Below are 20,694 nucleotides of genomic sequence, written 5' to 3'. Positions count from 1 at the left end.
GGGGCTACTCTTTGTTGTGGTGCGTGGGCTTCTCATTGCAGTGGCTTCTCTTGTTGCAGAGCACGGGCTCTAGGTGCACGGGCTTCAGTAGTTGTGGCTCACGGGCTCTAGAGCACAGGCTCAGTGGTTGTGGCGCACAGGCTTAGTTGCTTCACGGCATGTGGGATCTTCCCAGACCAGGGCTCGAACCCGTGTCCCCTGCATTGGCAGGCGGATTCTTAACCACTGTGCCACCAGGGAAGCCCCTTTATAAATTCTTGATACAAATCCTCTGTCAGATATATGAGATGCAAATCTTTTCTCTCACTCGGTCTTGCTTTTTCATTTCCTTAAGAGAATCTTTAAAAGAGAAGAAGTTTTTTATTTTGGTGAAGTTCCATTTATCAAATTTCTCTTATAATTGGTGATATTTTGCATTTTCTATCTAACAAATCTTTGCCTTTTCCAAGTTAAGATATTCTCTCAAGTTTTCTTCTAGAAGTTTTATAGTTTTAACATGTATTTAAGGTCTGTGATTTGAGTTCATTTTTGTGTAAGGTGAAAATAGAGGCTGCGTTTTTGTGAGGTTTTTCTGTCTTTTCCCAAATGGCTTCTCAGTAGTTCTAGTACCTTTTTGTAAAGACTATCCTTTTATCCAGTCACCTTGGCGTGTCTTACAAAAACCAATTGACCATATACATAAGTGGGTTTATTACTAACACTCTGTTCTGTTCCATTAATCTATATATTTATCCTTATGTCAGTATCACACTGTCTTGACTACTATAGCCTTTTATTAAATAAGTCTTTTTTTTTTTTTTTTTTTGGAAATTCTGGTATTCAACTTTTTTTTTTTTAACATCTTTATTGGAGTATAATTGCTTTACAATGGTGTGTTAGTTTCTGCTTTATAACAAAGTGAATCAGTTATACATATACATATATCCCCATATCTCTTCCCTCTTGAGTGTCCCTCTGTCCCACCCTCCCTATCCCACCCGTCTAGGTGGTCACAAAGCACTGAGCTGATCTCCCTGTGCTATGTGGCTGCTTCCCACTAGCTATCTTATTTTACGTTTGGTAGTGTATACATGTCCATGCCACTCTCTCTTTGTCACAGCTTACCCTTCCCCCTCCCTGTATCCTCAAGTCATTCTCTAGCAGGTCTGCGTCTTTATTCCCGTCTTACCCCTAGGTTCTTCATGACCTTTTTTTTTTTTTTTTTTTTAGATTCCATACATATGTGTTAGCATACGGTATTTGTTTTTCTCTTTCTTACTTCATTCTGTATGACAGACTCTAGGTCCACCCACCTCACTACAAATAACTCAATTTCGTTTCTTTTTATGGCTGAGTAAATTTCCATTGCATATATGTGCCACATCTTCATTATCCATTCATCTGTCAATGGACACTTAGGTTGCTTCCACGTCCTGGCTATTGTAAATAGAGCTGCAATGAACATTGTGGTACATGACTCTTTTTGAATTATGGTTTTCTCAGGGTATATGCCCAGTAGTGGGATTGCTGGGTCGTATGGTAGTTCTATTTTAAGTTTTTTTAAGGAACCTCCATACTGTTCTCCATAGTGGCTGTATCAATTTACATTCCCACCAACAGTGCAAGAGGGTTCCCTTTTCTCCACACCCTCTCCAGCATTTATTGTTTGTAGATTTTTTGATGATGGCCATTCTGACCGGTGTGAGGTGATACCTCACTGTAGTTTTGATTTGCATTTCTCTAATGATTAGTGATGTTGAGCATGCTTTCATGTGTTTGTTGGCAATCTGTATACCTTCTTTGGAGAAATGTCTATTTAGGTCTTCTGCCCACTTTTGGATTGGGTTGTTTGTTTTTTTGATATTGAGCTGCATGAGCTGCTTGTGAATTTTGGAGATTAATCCTTTGCCAGTTGCTTCATTTGCAAATATTTTCTCCCATTCTGAGGGTTGTCTTTTCTTCTTGTTTATGGTTTCCTTTGCTGTGCAAAAGCTTTTAAGTTTCATTAGGTCCCATTTTTGTTTTTATTTCCATTTCTCTAGGAGGTGGGTCAAAAAGGATCTTGCTGTGATTGATGTCATAGTGTTCTGCCTATGTTTTCCTCTAAGAGTTTGATAGTGTCTGGCCGTACATTTAGGTCTTTAATCCATTTTGAGTTTATTTTTGTGTATGGTGTTAGGGAGTGTTCTAACTTCATTCTTTTACATGCAGCTGTCCAGTTTTCCCAGCACCACTTATTGAAGAGGCTGTGTTTTCTCCATTGTATAATCTTGCCTCCTTTATCAAAAATAAGGTGACCATATGTGCGTGGGTTTACCTCTGGGCTTTCTATCCTGTTTCATTGATCTATATTTCTGTTTTTGTGCCAGTACCATACTGTCTTGATTACTGTGGCTTTGTAGTATAGTGTGAAGTCAGGGAGCCTGATTCCTCCAGCTCTGCTTTTCTTTCTCAAGATTGCTTTGGCTATTCGGGATCTTTTGTGTTTCCATACAAATTGTGAAATTTTTTGTTCTAGTTCTGTGAAAAATGCCATTGGTAGTTTGGTAGGGATTGCACTGAATCTGTAGATTGCTTTAAGTAGTATAGTCATTTTCACAATGTTGATTCTTCCAATCCAAGAACATGGTATTCTCTACATCTGTTTGTATCATCTTCAGTTTCTTTCATCAGTGTCTTATAGTTTTCTGCCTACAGGTCTTTTGTCTCCTTGGGTAGGTTTATTCCTAGGTATTTTATCATTTTTGTTGCAGTGGTAGATGGGAGTGTTCCCTTAATTTCTCTTTCAGATTTTTCATCATTAGTGTATAGGAATGCAAGAGATTTCTGTGCATTAATTTTGTACCCTGCTACTCTACCAAATTCATTGATTAGCTCTAGTAGTTTTCTGGTAGCATCTTTAGGATTCTCTATGTATACTATCATGTCATCTGCAAACAGTGACAGCTTTACTTCTTCTTTTCTGATTTGGATTCCTTTTATTTCTTTTTCTTTTCTGATTGCTGTGGTTAAAACTTCCAAAACTATGTTGAATAATAGTGGTGAGAGTGGACAACTTTGTCTTGTTCCTGACCTTGGAGGAAATGGTTTCAGTTTTTCACCATTGAGAATGATGTTGGCTGTGGGTTTGTCATATATGGCCTTTATTATGTCGAGGTAAGTTCCCTCTATGCCTACTTTCTGGAGGATTTTTATCATAAATGCGTGTTGAATTTTGTTGAAAGCTTTCTCTGCATCTATTGAGATGATCATATGGTTTTTCTCCTTCAATTTGTTAATATGGTGTATCACATTGATTGATTTGCATATATTGAAGAATCCTTGCATTCCTGGGATAAACCCCACTTGATCATGGTGTATGATCCTTTTAATGTGCTGTTGGATTCTGTTTGCTAGTATTTTGTTGAGGATTTTTGCATCTATGTTCATCAGTGATATTGGCCTGCAGTTTTCTTTCTCTGTGACATCTTTGTCTGGTTTTGGTATCAGGGTGATGGTGGCCTCTTAGAATGAGTTTGGGCGTGTTCCTGCCTCTGCTATATTTTGGAAGAGTTTGAGAAGGATAGGTGTTAGCTCTTCTCTAAATGTTTGATAGAATTCACCTGTGAAGCCATCTGGTCCTGGGCTTTTGTTTGTTGGAAGATTTTTAATCACAGTCTCAATTTCAGTGCTTGTGATTGGTGTGTTTATATTTTCTGTTTCTTCCCGGTTCAGTCTTGGAAGGTTGTGCTTTTCTAGGAATTTGTCCATTTCTTCCAGGTTGTCCATTTTATTGGCATATAGTTGCTTGTAGTAGTCTCTTATGATCCTTTGTGTTTCTGTGATGTCCACTCTAACTTCTCCTTTTTCATTTCTAGTTTTATTGCTTTGAGCCCTCTCCCTCTTTTAGTTTATGAGTCTGGCTAAAGGTTTATCAATTTTGTTTATCTTTTCAAAGAATCAGCTTTTAGTTTCATTGATCTTGTCTATTGTTTTCTTAGTCTCTATTTCATTCATTTCTGCTCTGATCCTTATGATTTCTTTCATTCTACTAAACTTGGGTTTTTTTGTTCTTCTTTCTGTAGTTGCTTTAGGTATAAGTTTAGGTCGTTTATTTCAGATTTTTCTTGTTTCCTAAGGTAAGATTGTATTGCTATAAAGTTCATCTTAGAACTGCTTTTGCTGCATCCCATAGGTTTTGGATCATCGTGCTTTTGTTTTAATTTGCCTCTAGGTACTTTTTCGATTTCCTCTTTGATTTCTTTAGTGATTCATTGACTGTTTAGTAGCATATTTTTTAGCCTTTATGTGCTTGTGGTTTTTTACAATTTTTTTCTTGTAGTTGACTTCTAATCTCATAGTGTTGTGGTCGGAAAAGATGATTGATGTGATTTCAACTTTCTTAAATTTACCAAGGCTCACTTTGTGGGCCAGCATGTGATCAATCCTGGAGAATGTTCCATGTGCACTTGAGATGTGTATTCTGCTGCTTTTGGATGGAATGCTCTATAAATATCAGTTAAGTCCATCTGGTCTATTGTGTCATTTAAGGCCTGTTTTTCCTTATTGATTTCTGTCTGGATGATCTGTCCATTGATATAAGTGGAGTGTTAAAGTCCTCCACTATTATTGTGTTACTATTGATTCCTCCCTTTATGGCTGTTAGTATTTACCTCATATGTTGAGGTGCTCCTATGTTGGGTGCATATATATTTACAATTGTTATATCTTCTTTTTGGATTGATCCCTTGATCATTTTGTAGTGTCCTTCCTTGCCTCTTGTAACATTATTTTAAAGTCTATCCAGCTTTCTTTTGATTTCCATTTGCATGGAATATCTTTTTCCATCCCCTCACTTTCAGTCTGTATGTGTCCCTGGATCTGAAGTGGGTCTCTTGTAGACAGCACACATATGGGTGTTGTTTTTGTATCCATTCAGCCAGTCAGTGTCTTTTGGTTGGAGCATTTACTCTAAGTTTAAGGTAGTTATCGATATGTATGTTCTTATTGCCATTTTGTTAATTGTTTTGGATTTGTTTTTGTAGGCCTTTCTTTCCCTTCCTTTTTTGTTCTCTTCCCTTGTGATTTTTTTTCCCCCTTGTGATTTGATGACTATCTTTATTGTGGGTTTGGATTCCTTTTTCTTTTTTGTGTATATGTTGTAGATTTTCAGGTTTGCAAACTGTAGTTTGCAGTTAACCTGAGGTTTTGATATAGCAGTCTATATATAAGCAAGATTGTTTTAAGTTGCTGGTCTTTTAATTTCAAATGCATTTCCAATATCTTGCATTTGTGCTCTCCTCTTCTCACTATTGCTCATTTTGATATATTTGTATGCAGCTGATTTCCTACCTTTACTGTATGTTTGCCTTTACCAGTGAGGTTTCCTATTCATAACTTTCTTGTTTCTAGTTGTGGCCTTTTCTTTTCCCCCTAGAGAAGTTCCTTTAGTATTTGTTGCAAAGCTGGTCTGGTGGTGATAAATTCTCTTAGCTTTTGTTTGTCTGTAAAGCTTTTGATTTCCTTAGAATCTGAATGAGACCCTTGCTGGGTAGAGTATTCTTGGTTATAGGTTCTTCCCTTTCATCACTTTAAATATATTGTGCCACTCCCTTCTGGCCTGCAGAGTTTCTGCTGAGAAATCAGCTGATAACCTATGGGAGTTCCTTTGTCTGTTATTTGTTGAATTTTTTTTTTTTGTCTATAATTTTTGTCAATTTGATTACTCTCGGCGTGTTCCTCCTTGCATTAATCCTGTGTGGGACTCTCTGTGCTTCCTGAATTTGGGTGACTGTTTCCTTTCCCACGTTAGGGAAGCTTTCAGCTATTATCTCTTCAAATATTTTCTCAGGTCGTCTCTCTCTTTTCTCCTTCTGGGACCCCTATAATACGAATGTTGGTGCATTTGTTATCCCAGAGGTCTCTTAGACCATCCTCATTTCTTTTCATTCTTTTTTCTGTATTCTGTTCCATGCAGTGATTTCCACCATTCTCTCTTCCATCTCACTTATGCATTGTTCTGCCTCAGTTAGTCTGCTACTGATTCCTTCTAGTATATTTTTCATTTTAGTTATTGTATTGTTCATCTTTTTGTTCTTTATATTTTCTCTTTGTTAAAAACTTCTTGTAACTTCTTGCTCTGTGCATCCATTCTTTTTTGTGTTCTTGGATCATCTTTACGATCATTATTCTAAGTTCTTTTGGGTATATTGCCTATCTCCATGTTACTTAGTTGTTGCTTTGGGGTTTTATCTTGTTCCTTCATCTGGAACATATTCCTCTGTTGTCTCATTGTCTAAATTTATATTTGTATTCTTATGTGTATGGAAGGTTAGTTATGTTTCTCAACCTTGAATAAGTGGCCCTCTGTAGGGGATGTCCTATGTGTCCTAGCAGTTGATTCCACTCTTGTTGCCCAAGGGTGAGGGACCACCTGGTCCCAGGGTAGGTTCTGACCTGTGTTTTCATACTCAGTTCCACAGGCTGCAGGGTTGCAGTTTTCTTGCTTCTGCTGTCTGCCCCCTGGCAGATGAGTCTGGTATAGAGGCTTGTGAAGGCTTCCTTGTGGGACGGGCTGATGCCTGCCCACTGGTGGATAGAGCTGGGTCTTGGCCCTCTGCTGAGCTGGGCCGTGTCAGGGGCCATGTCTAGAGGTGGCCATGTCTGAGGTGGGCTCAGGAAGTTTTTAGGCAGCCTGTCTGCTAATGGGTGGGGCTGTGCTCCTGCCCTGTTGGTTGTTTGGCCTGATGCATCCCAGCACTAGAGCCTACAGGCTGTTGAGTGGGGCCAGGTCTTGGTGTTATAGACCCAAGCAAAATATCTGCCTCCAGCAAGAGTTCCAGTACATGAACTCTCCCCAAATATTTCCACCACCAGCTTTTATGACCCCAGAGAGAGCCACAGACACCCCCTGTCTCCCCAGGAGACCATCCAATACCAGCAGGTACGTCTGGCCCAGGCTCCTATGAAGTCACTGCTTTTGCCCTGGGTGCTGGTACCCTGGGTCCCGGAGACCTTGTGTGCGCCGTCCTGGCATCTGCTACACCTGCTCCTTCCTGTTCAGCTCACAGTCATAGTGTACCTCCCAAAGCTTTTTTTTTTTAAGTTCATTCACTTTCAACTTTCTCTTGTCATCTAGCAAAAGGTATTATTATCCCTTACATTGGTCCTTCTACAAAGACTTACTTTTCTACATTTTATCAAATTGTCGTGCACTTAAATTCTTTTTTTTTTGGAGGATAGGATGTGAGAGTACAACCAAAAATATATTCAAATAATTTTCACCAGGAACTGAAATGATTGATTCTGTCATCTTGCCACCTGGGAAATACAATCACGGATCACTGCAGAAAGCTTATCTAGTTTATTGCTGCTTTATATACATGCTGCCAAAGCTGTGAAAGGCTGCACAGTGAAGTGGTTATAACTCTGGCATTGGACTCAGACTGCCTAAATTCAAATTCCAACATCCCTTCTACACGTGGGACTTGGAAATTTGTATCTTGCTAAATTTCAGTGTCTACATACTTAAAATTAGAAAAATAATAGTACCTACCTCAGAGTTGTGTGGATAAAATGAGGTAATCTATGTAGAAGGATACTACCCCTATCCTAAGTACAATCTACAGATTTAATGCAATCCCTATCAAAATCCCAATGATTTTTTTTGCAGAAATAGAAAAGTCCATCCTAAAATTCATATGCAATGTCAAGGGACACCAAATAGCCAAAACAATTTTTTAAAAAGAACAAAATTGGAGGTCTCACACTTCCTGATTTCAAAACTTACCTACAAGGGCTTCCCTGGTGGCACAGTGGTTGAGAATCTGCCTGCCAATGCAGGGGACACGGGTTCGAGCCCTGGTCTGGGAAGATCCCACATGCTGCGGAGCAACTAGGCCCATGAGCCACAACTGCTGAGCCTGCACGTCTGGAGCCTGTGCTCTGCAACAAGAGAGGCCGCGACAGTGAGAGGCCCGCGCACGGCGATGAAGAGTGGCCCCCGCTTGCCGCAACTAGAGAAAGCCCTCGCACAGAAACGAAGACCCAACACAGCCATAAATAAATAAATTAATTAATTAATTTAAAAAAAACTTACTACAAAACCTACGGTAAACAAAACAGTGTGGTACTGGCATAAAGACAAACATAAAGACTAATGGCATAAAACAGAAAGCTCAGAAATAATCACTAATGTATATAGTCAAACAGTTTTCAACAAGGGTACCCCCAAGATCATTCAATGGGAGAAGGACACTCTTTTCAAGAAGTGGCACTGGGAAAACTAGAAATATACATGCCAAAAAATGGACCCTTACCTTTCAACATACAGAAAAATTAACCCAAAATGGATCAAAGACCTAAATGTCAAGAGTTAAAGCCATAAAACACTTTTGAAGTTTTTTCCCAATGTTTTCTTCTAACAGTGGATTTGGCAATGATTTCTTGAATATGACAGTAAAAGTAGATAAATTGGAATTATCAAAATTAAAAACTTTTGTGCATAAGAGGATACAATCAACAGAATAAAATGGCAACCCGCAGAATGGGAAAAATATTTGCAAATTATATATATAAGGGGTTAATATCCAGAATATAGAAAGAACTTCTACAGCTTAACAAAAAACGAACCCAATTTTAAAATGGGCAAAGGACTTACTTAAACATTTCTCCAAAGATTAAAAGAATGGCCAATAAAATTGCATATTAAAAGATGCTTAACACCATTAATCATTAGTGAAATGTAAATGAAAACCACAATGCTAAACAACGTCACACCCATTAAGATGGATACAATAAAAGGGGAAAAAAAAAAGCTGTAGCATTTTTCAAAGATGAATGCCTTGACTGGGTAATTTCATAGCACAGATATGATCTTCATTTGGTATTGTTAGTTTCTTTACTATTTCTGTGGAAATTTTCCTTTGACTGTAATATACAGTAATATGCCATGGTTTTAGTATCTTTCTTATCACCTTTTATGATCAAGAAGAAAAATTGCTAATACACTGCATATCATTAAAACACCCTAAGTTTTTTGAGAAGATTATTGTGTCTTATTGATTTATTGTGAAATGTAAAAACAAGACAACAGAATGGTACTCAGGGATGTATCTCCACTGAAGACTTTATTTTTTTTTTAAGGATTTGTTTATTTATTTATTTACTTATTTATTTTGGCTGTCTTGGGTCTTCGTTTCTGTGCGAGGGCTTTCTCTAGTTGGGGCAAGCGGGGGCCACTCTTCATCGTGATGCGCGGGCCTCTCACTGTCGCGGCCTCTCTTGTTGTGGAGCACAGGCTCCAGACATGCAGGCTCAGTAGTTGTGGCTCACGGGCCTAGTTGCTCCGCAGCATGTGGGATCTTCCCAGACCAGGGCTTAAACCCATGTCCCCTGCATTGGCAGGCAGATTCTCAACCGCTGCGCCACCAGGGAAGCCCAAGACTTAATTTTTGTATCTGTTAAGGAAAGTCCTTAAATTCTAGAGAGATTAAAATTGGATGACTTTTTAAAAAGATTACATATTAACTAATTTTTTTTTTTTTAGTTTAGATACACTATTTAGAATATTTGCTTAAAGAGCTAATACTCTCAGGGCTTCCCTGGTGGCACAGTGGTTAAGAATCCGCCTGTCAAAGCAGGGGACGTGGGTTCGAGCCCTGGTCCGGGAAGATCCCACATGTCCCGGAGCAACTAAGCCTGTGTGCCACAACTACTGAGCCTGTGCTCTAGATCCTGTGAGCCACAACTACTGAGCCTGTGTGCTACAACTACTGAAGCCCGCACACCTAGAGCCTGTGCTCCAAAACAAGAGAAGCTACTGCAATGAGAAGCCCACGCACTGCAAAGAAGAGTAGCCCCCACTCGCTGCAACTAGAGAAAGCCCGTGTGCAGCAATGAAAACCCAACACAGCCAAAAAAAATAAAATAAATAAAAATAGTAAATAAATTAAAAACAAAAAGATCTAATACTCTCAGTGTCCTCACACTGACATATCTTCCCTCTCTTACTGAAGTCACTTCTGAGTTAGTGCTGGTTTGGCCCATGTCCACGTGAGTACACTTAAGAGCAGTGTTTCTCTACTTTCTTTGCATTATCCCCCATCCTTGGAAGGAGGTTTTTAGACATTTTCTCCTAATCTCTTTCACCATGAAATTTTCATATCATTGCATACCTATTTATGTACTGTATTTCTGTGCTTTATACATAAAAAGAATGAGGCTTTTCATCAGTACTCACCCCAAGAGTTGATATCACCTCTGCTGAAAAAGCATGCTCTAAAGAGAATACATGAAACCCCAACTCTCATATTAGGCCCAGGCCCAAGATATCCTTTCTAAGATCATTTGGGGCCACACCAAACTAGATTCCCTGAAAACACCATGATTAGGGCTCATATCCTCAAAGCTGCAGCAGAACTGAAAGTTTAAATCTCTTGGTTTTGTCTGAATGTTTACTTAACAGGGAATTCTAAGGTGAAATACCTTCAGGATTAACCCTCCCATAAGATTACCCAGGATTCCTTTGTCTATATCCACAACTGCACTATCTACTCTTTATTCTCAATATGTGAATGGGATTTAGGATTTTATCAAGAGGTGATGGCTTCATTACTACAACCATTAACATGAATTATCTGATGCATCTTGAAAGTCATAGGGAGCTTGCATTTGTCAGCATTGGTAAGTGAGTGCATATGTAGGAAGGTCTGAAGTGGTATACAATGTGGATACGGTCATTTTTTTTTTTTTTTAAGTTTAGAAAAGAAAAATGACTCTACTAAGAATCTGACCCTTAAGTGGCCACGTTGGAGCAACTATAAGAAAATGACCTAGATAATTACTAGACCCATAGTAGTTGGCATTTGACTGAGCTATCCACACTCTAACCTTCTACATTTATCATAGTAATCCTAAAATGAGAAATTCAAGATGTTAGAAAAAAATTCCCATTAAATGCGAGTTTAATCTGAGATCTGACAGAAATTTAGAAATTCCCTTTTCCCATCACCACACTCATTGTTCCTTAGGTCTCAGATTTCCAAATCATTTTTAGGAAAAAGATTGTCCTCTATGGTAGTCTCAACTTTTGGAAATTTCTTCCTCTGTAATAGTAGCTTTGGAAGTAAACTGGGCCACCTTAAAAAATTATAACGGTATACTCAGAGTTTTAGAATTCAACTTCAACATTTCTCAAAGTCCTTCAATAAAAAGGTAAGACTTTGTTTCAATTTTTTTTTGTCACCAATACCTTTACTATATTATCAAGAATTTCTATTCAATAAGCTGCAATATAATGTTACAAAACTAGTAACAGGAAGGAAAAGAAGTGGTACCATGGGATTCACACTATCCTCAAATTACTGATAGAAACAAGGATTAAAACACTTTTTAAAAGAAAGAAAGAAGAAAAGAAAATATTCTGGCAGAATTTGTGGGAAACAGTGACTATTACTTTGTTTTTAAAATGCTTTGTGAACAGTAGACAATAAGTGCTATCATTTGACACAAACTACTTCAAATTTGTCATTTAGATCTTCGCTACCTGCAGCTTGCACTCAAGGGCTTAGGCTATCTTGGTTATGCAGATTAAAAGTATTTTAATCAGTACTGTTGGAGAATTCAGTTATTTGCTCTTAAGAATCAAGATGAAGTGTTTGATTCTGCAAACTTTCTTTTCATTCCTCTCCAACCAAAATTAATCCTTTGTTCTTATATACTTACAATTTGGGATAGTTACAAAGGTTCATTACAGCAACCTTCAACAAAACTATTATTGCAGAAGAAGAAAGTATCGTGTATTTCAAAGTTGTTAAAGTTGAAAAAAATTTCAAGTAGATATTTTCATAATTGAGTGTAGGTTTATCTTTCTCATTTTATTTCCATTTTCTTTAGTATCTATGACTTTCTTAATCTCTAACGTTTTTAGTTTCAGTAAATAAATTGCAACTCACAAGCTTATACTCCAATGCTACTAGAAAATTCATGCTCTGAGATTCACATATATTCCAAGCGTTTGAAACACCCTAAACTTTTTCACTAAAAATACTTATCTTTTTTGCGTGTGAAAAGCACCTAAACATTTTCAACTATGTTCTTGAAAGGATATTTGATGAACAAACCTTTCTATTGCATACTTTCATTTTGTGTTTTTAGTGTACTTGTTCTGCTTATCATCTGCAACTGGTTAAGTTGCCTTTCCAGCTGCCTGCTGTCTCTATAAAATCCTGCTATATGCCTTTTCCTTACCACCTTGTTCTGTTTATTAATGCTATTTACCTGTTGTCAGACTTAAAAGCTATGCTACTGTCTGTTCACACTGCTCAAAGTTGACTTGCTTGACCCCAATAAATAGCATCTATAGGAGTGCTTCCTAGTACAGGTATTAAAAACATAACACATATTCACAAAAACTAAGAATATGGATAACTGGAACAGGGACTCCTAGAAGCTATTTTAATGATCTCATTTTATAAATCTGTTCCAGTTCAAAATAAGATGTTAAGCAATTTGCTATGCAAAGAAAGGCCTTATAATGGAAAATGATAATTAAAAACTTTTAAAAACATATTAGTAACGATTGGTGTTTCAGTTGGAGATAAGGCTTTTCCTTATAAATTTGTAAGACTGGAAAAGAACAATATTTAGGGCCTGCACTAAGCAATGCCATCTGGCATAAGCACGGTAGAAGTTAATTTCTTAACCTATGAAGAACATACTGTAATAAAGTAAAACAAAATTGGTAATTTTAATATTTAGGTATATAATGTGATATGATTATATGAATTTGATTAATGTGAAAGTTTAAAAATTCTCTGTCATTCTGAAATCTCTCTAAGGTTACTGTCAGTATCGTAAAACAGTTAGCAGCTAGTTATCTTGAAATTAAGTACAACCAACCCAAATCAGGGTGTCAATATAAAGTATTTTCTGATATTTATACTTTTTTTTTTCTTAAATAAAATGAAGATTATCTCATATAACCCTGTCTTTTGTTTGGATAATTCTGCTGACTTACTGTTATTATCTATTCTAATATAGGAGATTAAAGATCTTTAGTAAGTTGTACTGGAAAATTAGAGAAACTTTCATTAGAAATAATTTACATACCAGACCTAGGGTGGATATAGCAGTGTTCATAAACAGCACAAAGTAGTTGATAGCACTCTTAGGAAGCATTTCTTTTAAACTGAAAGGTAAGTTTACTTTATAAAAGTCTTTCTCTACACATCTCTAAATCAGTGTGTGTACCTGCAGTTCCTTGGTTAGGTGACAATACAAAAGAAAATAACTTCTGAATATTTATTACATGAGTATTTCAGTTTTGTGGGAACATGCTAATGGCACAATGAAGAAAATAATACAGTCTCAATCTGACCACATCATGCCACCCCAAAGAGAATGGCTCCCCAGGTATAGAACTGTAGGTATTTTCTAAAGTCTACTCTATAACAAAACTCTTTAAATAAAATTTAAATATCAGAAGTTATGGTTTTGATAAAAATTTCACTTGACTTTAAAGCAGAAGTCTTGGGTTGTAAGAAAGTACTCTTCCATAGCAAATTATAGTGCTACTGGCAGCATATATAAATAACATGAAAAAGTGACTATTTCCCAAAGCAGGTAGCCATGGATATAGGGAATTATTTATATAAAGACTGTGTAACCTAAAATACTGGAATATTTACAGAATTACAGAATTTTAAGAAAATCTTTACCCTCATTTCTGAAGCGTATTACTTTGAAGAAACATTTTGGCATTAACTGGTACAATACTGACTTACCTGTGTCTTGTGCAGAACCAACTAAACAGCTGCATGGTTAATTTCCTTTTATGTATGGTCAGAATCAAAATTTAAAACATCACAAACCCTCAATAAATAATAATTCTCTTGAAAACTTAGAATTTTACAATAAGGCAGTCATCCCATTCTAAAAACTTAAGATGTTTATGTGGGATTTTTCTCCTAAAACTAAAAATGGAAACATTAAAAGAAAAACTTTTAAAAAAGAAACCTAGTAAACATCCTTGTTTTTATAAACAAAATGTTATCAACCTTTAAGAATCTACTTTTAGGTACTTAAAAGTTTTAGTACAAAAATCTGCAATCAAACATATTATATGATATGCTACTTTTGACATGAAAAGTAGCAGGACAGAAGATCTCTTAAATGCATTACATACACAGATCCTGGAGGAGTCTTTACAAATTAAACAAAAATTATATTCAACTTTCATCAAAATATAATGTTTACTAGAAATCTTTTAAAATCTATTATCATTTTAGATGATTTGTGCATTTGGTAACTACTATTTGGTAAAATGCTTTAAAGATAGCATAAAAAGCATTTCTTCCCTTTCCTTCCAACAAAAAACTCAAACTTTATATGTGAGGCATTTTTTTCTTATATAATATTCATTTTAAAACCAGCTCCAAAAAATAGAAAGATAATCAAAAGTCTTAAGTTCAAGTTAAAAAAAAAAAAAGCATACAGCATTGAAAATAAAGAAACTATTTTCTTTTTAACCAAAATGCCAAGTATTTTAAACTTTGTATAAATAACACACAGACAAAAAACCCCACCATATTTTAGGTATGGTGTCTAAAATGGAGTAGCACTAAAACAAACGACAACAGTAACAAATGACCCTGTATACTTAGTTGAAAAATGCTGATTTTTCTTCAAGACATTATGAATTTTCTACTGGCATTCTTGAATAAAATTAACAAGCATACTTTTTTTTTTTTTTTTACCAATTTACTCTCATTTCTCCCTTGTATGTAAGAATCTAACAAAAGAAAATCTCTTTTATAATGGCAATAGATTTCTGAAATCCCTAAAATATACATTCTTTAGAAAAAAATTCCTAACCCACTGTGCATTAATAGGCTTATATATATGAAAAACAATCTATTTTATGGCTTAACACTTAAATTTAATCCATGACTATAGGTCCCAGGGATTGAAGAGTCTTATTGGCAGCCAGTAGCTCAAGGGATGACAATATTCCTGGCATTCGTAATCTCAAAATTTTAAAAGAAAACTGTTCACTGTAGTCTTAGAAAAACCTGGAGATAGTTCTATTTAAAAAACATACTCGCCACAAACAGATACAAGGGAGACAAATGAGAAAATAGATTGTGTTATATCTTTGTAAACTTGTTCCATTTCAAAATGTATTCTTTAGAGTCAGGGAAATTCCCTATACAAATAAAACTAAACATTTGTTCCCTTTGCTTTGAAAAATATTGACAGTACATAGAACAACAAGCTAAAAGTATACACCTGCTTATATTGCTGGCCAGTGATATAGATGAACAAGGACACAAAGGTGCTTATTCAATTATCTGAGCATCTTAATTTGTACAGTGAAGTTATTATAGATCAACTATGGAAAAATTAGAAAACATTATTTATGAATACCAGCCCTTGTGTAAAACATCACACAAGATGCCAAGGTATTATACATTCACTGTGGTAAAAACTGTACATACGTATTCTGTGCATATTTAACATTTACAATTTTTTCATCTCTCATAATTCTGAGTTGAAAAAAGTCTAATTTTCTTCTTTTGCCAAAGAAAGGTGATATTAACTGACTGATTAGGTTCACAAAACTTTTTATAAAACTCTTTGCTAAGGACTTTTCATCAGTGTCTTTGGCTGGTGTCCTCATGAAGAAAAACTCACTAAACTTTGAAAGCTCTGAGCAGATATTTCCACACTTTTGCTGGCTAAAGTCATGATATACATAATAATGATATATGTAATAACAGTCCACAGTAATGTGAAATACAACACTTTGTTCTGTAAGTCTATTTTGGTCTCAGAGTGAAGTTCATTTCTTTCATCCAGCCATGCTGTCTCTTATTTGATCAACTCGAAGAGCTAGGTCTCTGAAAGAGGGGCGTTGGTTTACATTATTGTTCCAGCATTCTGTCATGATTACATAAATCTGTAAAAGGGAAAATAAACCAAAATTACAATGAACACAAAGTGCCATCTTTTAATTGGTGAAGACATAAATTCAGAACTCCCACTTAATTTGCCTGTACAGGCATGTGTCATGGATATACCTATATCCACAGTCATGATTATGCTATTTTTCTACAACCTCAGCAAATTAAATTACATAAACTGACCTGAAATCCTTGGGTAAAGAGAGAAAGAAAATGCATGATTACTGTGGCTAAAAAAATTTTTTTGTTACCTCATCTGGGCATCCATCTGGTCTTGGTAATCTTCCATTATTCTTCAGGAGTTCTATCAAATGAAACACAATCATCTGTCCTTGTTTGTCATTGCCAATCATACGCATAAATTCCTGAAACACAAACCCACTTTTCAATGACACATTTTTGGTACATTTAATTTGAATCAGAATTCTTTCTCAACTTCTTCCAGTAAATGGGAAAAATCCTGTATGTTTCCTTACCTTGAAACATTTTAAAAACAGACTATTTTAACTTCAAAAACTTCGTTTTCAGTCACAGTTCAGAAAAGATTGTTAAATGTGGAACGTCTATAATGCCATTTCCGTAACTGTAACATACTCAGCACAAATTCCCTGAGAAGGATTCAAAACCAGTGAACTAAAAACAGACTTACTTTGTTTTAACACATCATATTACATTTCAGCTGAAATAAAAAGCTGAATGTAAAAGAAGACATAATAAAAAGAAAATACAGAATGAATATTTAAGCATAAACGCAATGGAGAGAAAACGTTCTATGCTTAAAATTCATAAAATTAAAGTCTGAACCATAAGCTAGAGAAGTATTTACAATGAACACATCATTTATTTAAACATAGAGAGCTCTTATATACTGGTAAGAAAAATTACCAATATAAAAATGGGCAAAGTACATGAGGATACAATGCACACACGCACAGACTCACCCCAAACACCCAATAAATATGTATTCAATCACACTAATAGCAGAAATGCAAATTAAAATCAAATAGGTACAACTTCTCTCCCATCAATTTGGCAAAACTGTGTAGAAATATAATAGTCAACACTGGCAAATGATAAAACGTATACCCCTATGCACAGCTACTGAGAGTCTAATCTGGTACAGCTTTCCTGGAAAGCATTTTGAAATAATGAAAATCCTATAAAAGAGTTCATAACGTTTCACCTATAATTATACTTTTACTCTAAGATGACAATCAGAGATGAACATAAATATATATAAGGATGTGCACTATGTTCAATGAAGTGTTACTTAAAAGACTGAAAAATGGAAAATGATTGTCCAGAAATTATATCCTTATGATGAAATGCTACCAAGGAATTAGAAGTCATATTTGCAGTAAATATTGACTAATATAGGAAAATATCCATGCTATAATATGTAATGAAAAAGCAGGACAGCAAACTGTACAGTATGACCTGTTATAAAAGAAATCTTTTTAATAAAATTTCTCTTTTACATATAAAATTAAAAGAAGCCTGTAAGAAAACATACCACAGTATTAAAGTGGTTATCTCTGAGTAGTTGAATTAGAGATTATTTTTATTTTCTTTTTTATACTTTCCTATATTAAAATTATACAATGAGCAGAAAAAATATTACTTTAAAAGGTTTAACTTTTACAATAATTCCTGGAATGAATGAGTTTATCGGATTTACTAAAGATAATATTAAGAGAATATACTAAATAGTACTCCAATCCCCACTTTTTAAAACATCAAGTTAATTTAATGAGTAAGTTTGGGATTATTATTTTTGTTGGTTGCTGTCTTACAAATAAGCAATAGGAGCTCTAAAATAACCCTAAGCTTACTATTATTCTTTGGAAAAAGCTTTTCTCATGTTAAAAAAAAACTTGAGAGTAAATAAAAAGCACACTGACCGCTGGTGGGCTTTTACTCTTCTCAATATATGTGAAAAGTTCATACAGAACCACTCCAAAGCTCCAAACATCTGAGGCCACAGAAAACTTGCTCTCTGTCAGTGATTCTGGTGCATACCTGTAGTATATTTAAAAGACAGTTACTTGATGTGTCAATTCTTGATTTTATCTGCAAATCATTGGATTAAAAAAAAACCAAGCTGTAGAGAAAAGGGTTATTAACACAGCAGGCCTGAGGCTGCCATCTTCAAAAAGGCTGTTTGCAATGTTGACACTTGACTGGTACCTGGGATCTTAGATTTCAGGAGGGTTTCCACAATTCCCTAAATGATAATAAAAGTGGCTCACTGTACCTAAACCATTTCTGCAAACAGATGAGTCTAGAATCTTGGTAATGTGCCAGGCAGAGAATGTCTACATGGCCAGTCCCAATAAAAACTGGGGGCACTGAGTCTCTAATGAGCTTCCTTAGTAGATGACATTTCACACGTTGTCACAATTTATTGCTGGGGGAATTAAGTGTGTCCCATATGACTTTACTCGGAGAGGACACTTAGAAACTTGTGCTTGGTTTCTTCCAGGTGTTCTCCCAGACGCCTTTTCCCTTTGCTGATTTTGCTTTGCATCCTTTCCCTATAATGAGTCATAGCCATGCTTATGACTGTATGCTGGGTCCTATGAGTCCTCCTAGTGAATCATCAAACCTGAGGGTGGTCTTGGGAACCTCCAAAACACAAAGATAACTAAAATCCAAAAAAATTAATTTTTGTCTCAGTAGCATCAGGGTTAACTGCAAAGTACCTTCCAAGAACTGAAAAAAAGCTGATCTTTCCAAGTTAAGCTTAAAATGAATCCAGGTAAGTATCCTAGAGAAAAAGTGCCTTTTAAGCTGGAGAAGACTTGAAGCTACTAACATATAAAAGAAATAACCTGTTAATCTGAAAGGGGGTGATTATGAGAGGGAGCACAGAAAATAGAAAGTCATAGGGGAAAATGGTGTCATCCTCTACTCAAGTATCAACACTACCCAACTGAGAATTTTGGCCAGTGGATTATGAATATCATGGTTCCACTGCTAAATTTATCCTATTACAGAGAATTGCAATGGAGATCTGTTTTAGACTGAGATTTAAAATATGAATTACATAAAATGAACATCTCCTTCAAAATCCAACTTCCAGAAATCCTCCTCTGACTACTTAAGGTCATAATGACCTCATGCTACTGAAATTCTACAGTACTTATAGTCTATATTATATAATTAACCATGTAATGTTATATTCTTTTTATATTTAGTTTTTTTTTAAAGTTACATATTTATGTTATTTTAAAATATGTGCCAGTTTTATCCCACAAATGGAATATAACCTCCTTGAAGACAGTACTACTCCTCAACCCTTGAAAAATATTCTCTTGCTTTGGCTTTCATGAAAGCACTCTTTGTAATTTCCCCCTTCATCTCCAAGGCTGTTTTTCTCTTTCCCATTACTTATGTAAGGATAAATACAAAGTAAAAAAAAAAAAAACTGTCCACGTGGAAAAGGAGAGAAAAGACTCTCCTCTTTTCTTAGAGCATTTACTTTAGAAAATTCACAATTGTGAATTCTCTGTCTCTTTGAAATTTATGTAAAAATCTTTTTAAAAGCTTTTGCTTAAAAGCCTTTTGCCAGGTTTACATACAGCAATGTCTTTCTCAAGAACCTGGGAACCACCTCTTTGGAATGTAATCATTAAGGAATATCATGCCCTTACCTCCCAGTTTCAGTGGTAGGGCAGGAGCCTAACTTGGGCAGGTGCATCCTTCAAGTTGCAAAACTATCTCCTATCATAAACATATGAGAAGTTTTTTTTCCTTTGGATAAAGCCAGTTAGCTAACACAGATGGGCACTCCTATTACTAAGTGAATTTAGGATGAACAATGTGTGACAGATGGTACTGTCAAGTCCTCTTACTTGAGGACTAGTTATTGTTTATCCTGAGAACATGTATGTAACGGGTTGAATCTGTTTGGCCATTTTATAAAAGGGTAAGATTTCTTTCTGTTTTTGTAATCTCTTAGCAGATTGCTTATGATGCACATTACTTTCTGGATTACTGCTTATTCAGTAATGAAACTGTTTTCTTTCTATTCTGCTTTTGTGGAGAGGTTCATTTCCTGTGTTAACCTTTCCCCGAAGGTTCCATCACCAGATCTCTTCCTTTCTGTAAAAGAATTTCCCTTAGGTAGTATCATTCACTTATATACTACAGTCTCCCAAATTTATAACCACCCTATCTTTGACCTTTCTTTTGTGTTTCAGACTTATTGAACATTTCCATATTAAAGTTCCACACAGGCAAAAAGAACTCCATCCCCACCTCTCTAACACTTGCTGATTATTTTATTTTCTCTATGCAATGAATGGCATCACAATCTATCTAACTCCCCAAACTGGAAATCTTAAGAATTATTTTTGACTCATCTTTCACTCCCAAGTCTACTGAGCCACTAAGTCCCTTTAAAGTATGTCTTAAAAATGTCTCAAATCAGTCTCCTAACCAATACCGCTATTACAGTCTTAGGTTAGATCCTTATGACTAGTACAGAGATCTTCAAACCAGGTGAAGAGTAAGCCCAAGGATATACAAAGATTTTCCAAGGGGCTCTATAGCAAGAACAGTATAAGGATTCTCCATGAGTCCAAAACCCTGCCTGAACAATTAAAAAAAATACGTTAGCAGAAGCATTTTCCCTGCAGTTCTTCTTAATACCAACCCGCAGGACATGCTGTTAGCTAAACAAAGAGCACTTCTGAACAATAAAAGCAATATAGATGACAATGATTCTTTTAAGTGAAACTATTTTTTTAAAGATATGATGGCTAAATCCTAT

The 20,694-nt window shown here is 35.7% G+C and overlaps 2 protein-coding genes across 15 annotated transcripts in view; both read right to left on the bottom strand.

Annotated features, from left to right (window-relative positions):
• CD274 (CD274 molecule) overlaps positions 1-7,801 on the bottom strand; it is a 167,969-nt gene extending 160,168 nt beyond the window's left edge. For all 3 annotated transcript variants that reach the window (XM_068553417.1, XM_068553413.1, XM_068553414.1), the window contains exon 1: positions 7,748-7,801. The gene's annotated coding sequence lies outside the window, so the exon portion shown is untranslated. The remainder of the gene's footprint in view (positions 1-7,747) is intronic.
• A 7,073-nt stretch (positions 7,802-14,874) lies between these two features.
• The window catches only part of JAK2 (Janus kinase 2), a 245,921-nt gene continuing 240,101 nt past the window's right edge, over positions 14,875-20,694 (bottom strand). For all 12 annotated transcript variants that reach the window (XM_068552633.1, XM_068552634.1, XM_068552631.1 and 9 more), the window contains 3 exons: positions 17,822-17,939; positions 16,172-16,285; positions 14,875-15,916 (listed from right to left, as the gene is read on the bottom strand). In XM_068552633.1, the coding sequence (XP_068408734.1) occupies positions 15,809-15,916; positions 16,172-16,285; positions 17,822-17,939 (340 nt within the window). In that variant the 3' untranslated portion in view covers positions 14,875-15,808. The remainder of the gene's footprint in view (positions 15,917-16,171; positions 16,286-17,821; positions 17,940-20,694) is intronic.

This window comes from Eschrichtius robustus, chromosome 10 (assembly GCF_028021215.1).
Source record: "Eschrichtius robustus isolate mEscRob2 chromosome 10, mEscRob2.pri, whole genome shotgun sequence".
NCBI classification, from domain to species: Eukaryota; Metazoa; Chordata; class Mammalia; order Artiodactyla; family Eschrichtiidae; genus Eschrichtius; species Eschrichtius robustus.
The sequence above is the reverse complement of the archived record's forward strand: the minus strand, read 5'-3'. Positions and strand labels throughout refer to the sequence as shown.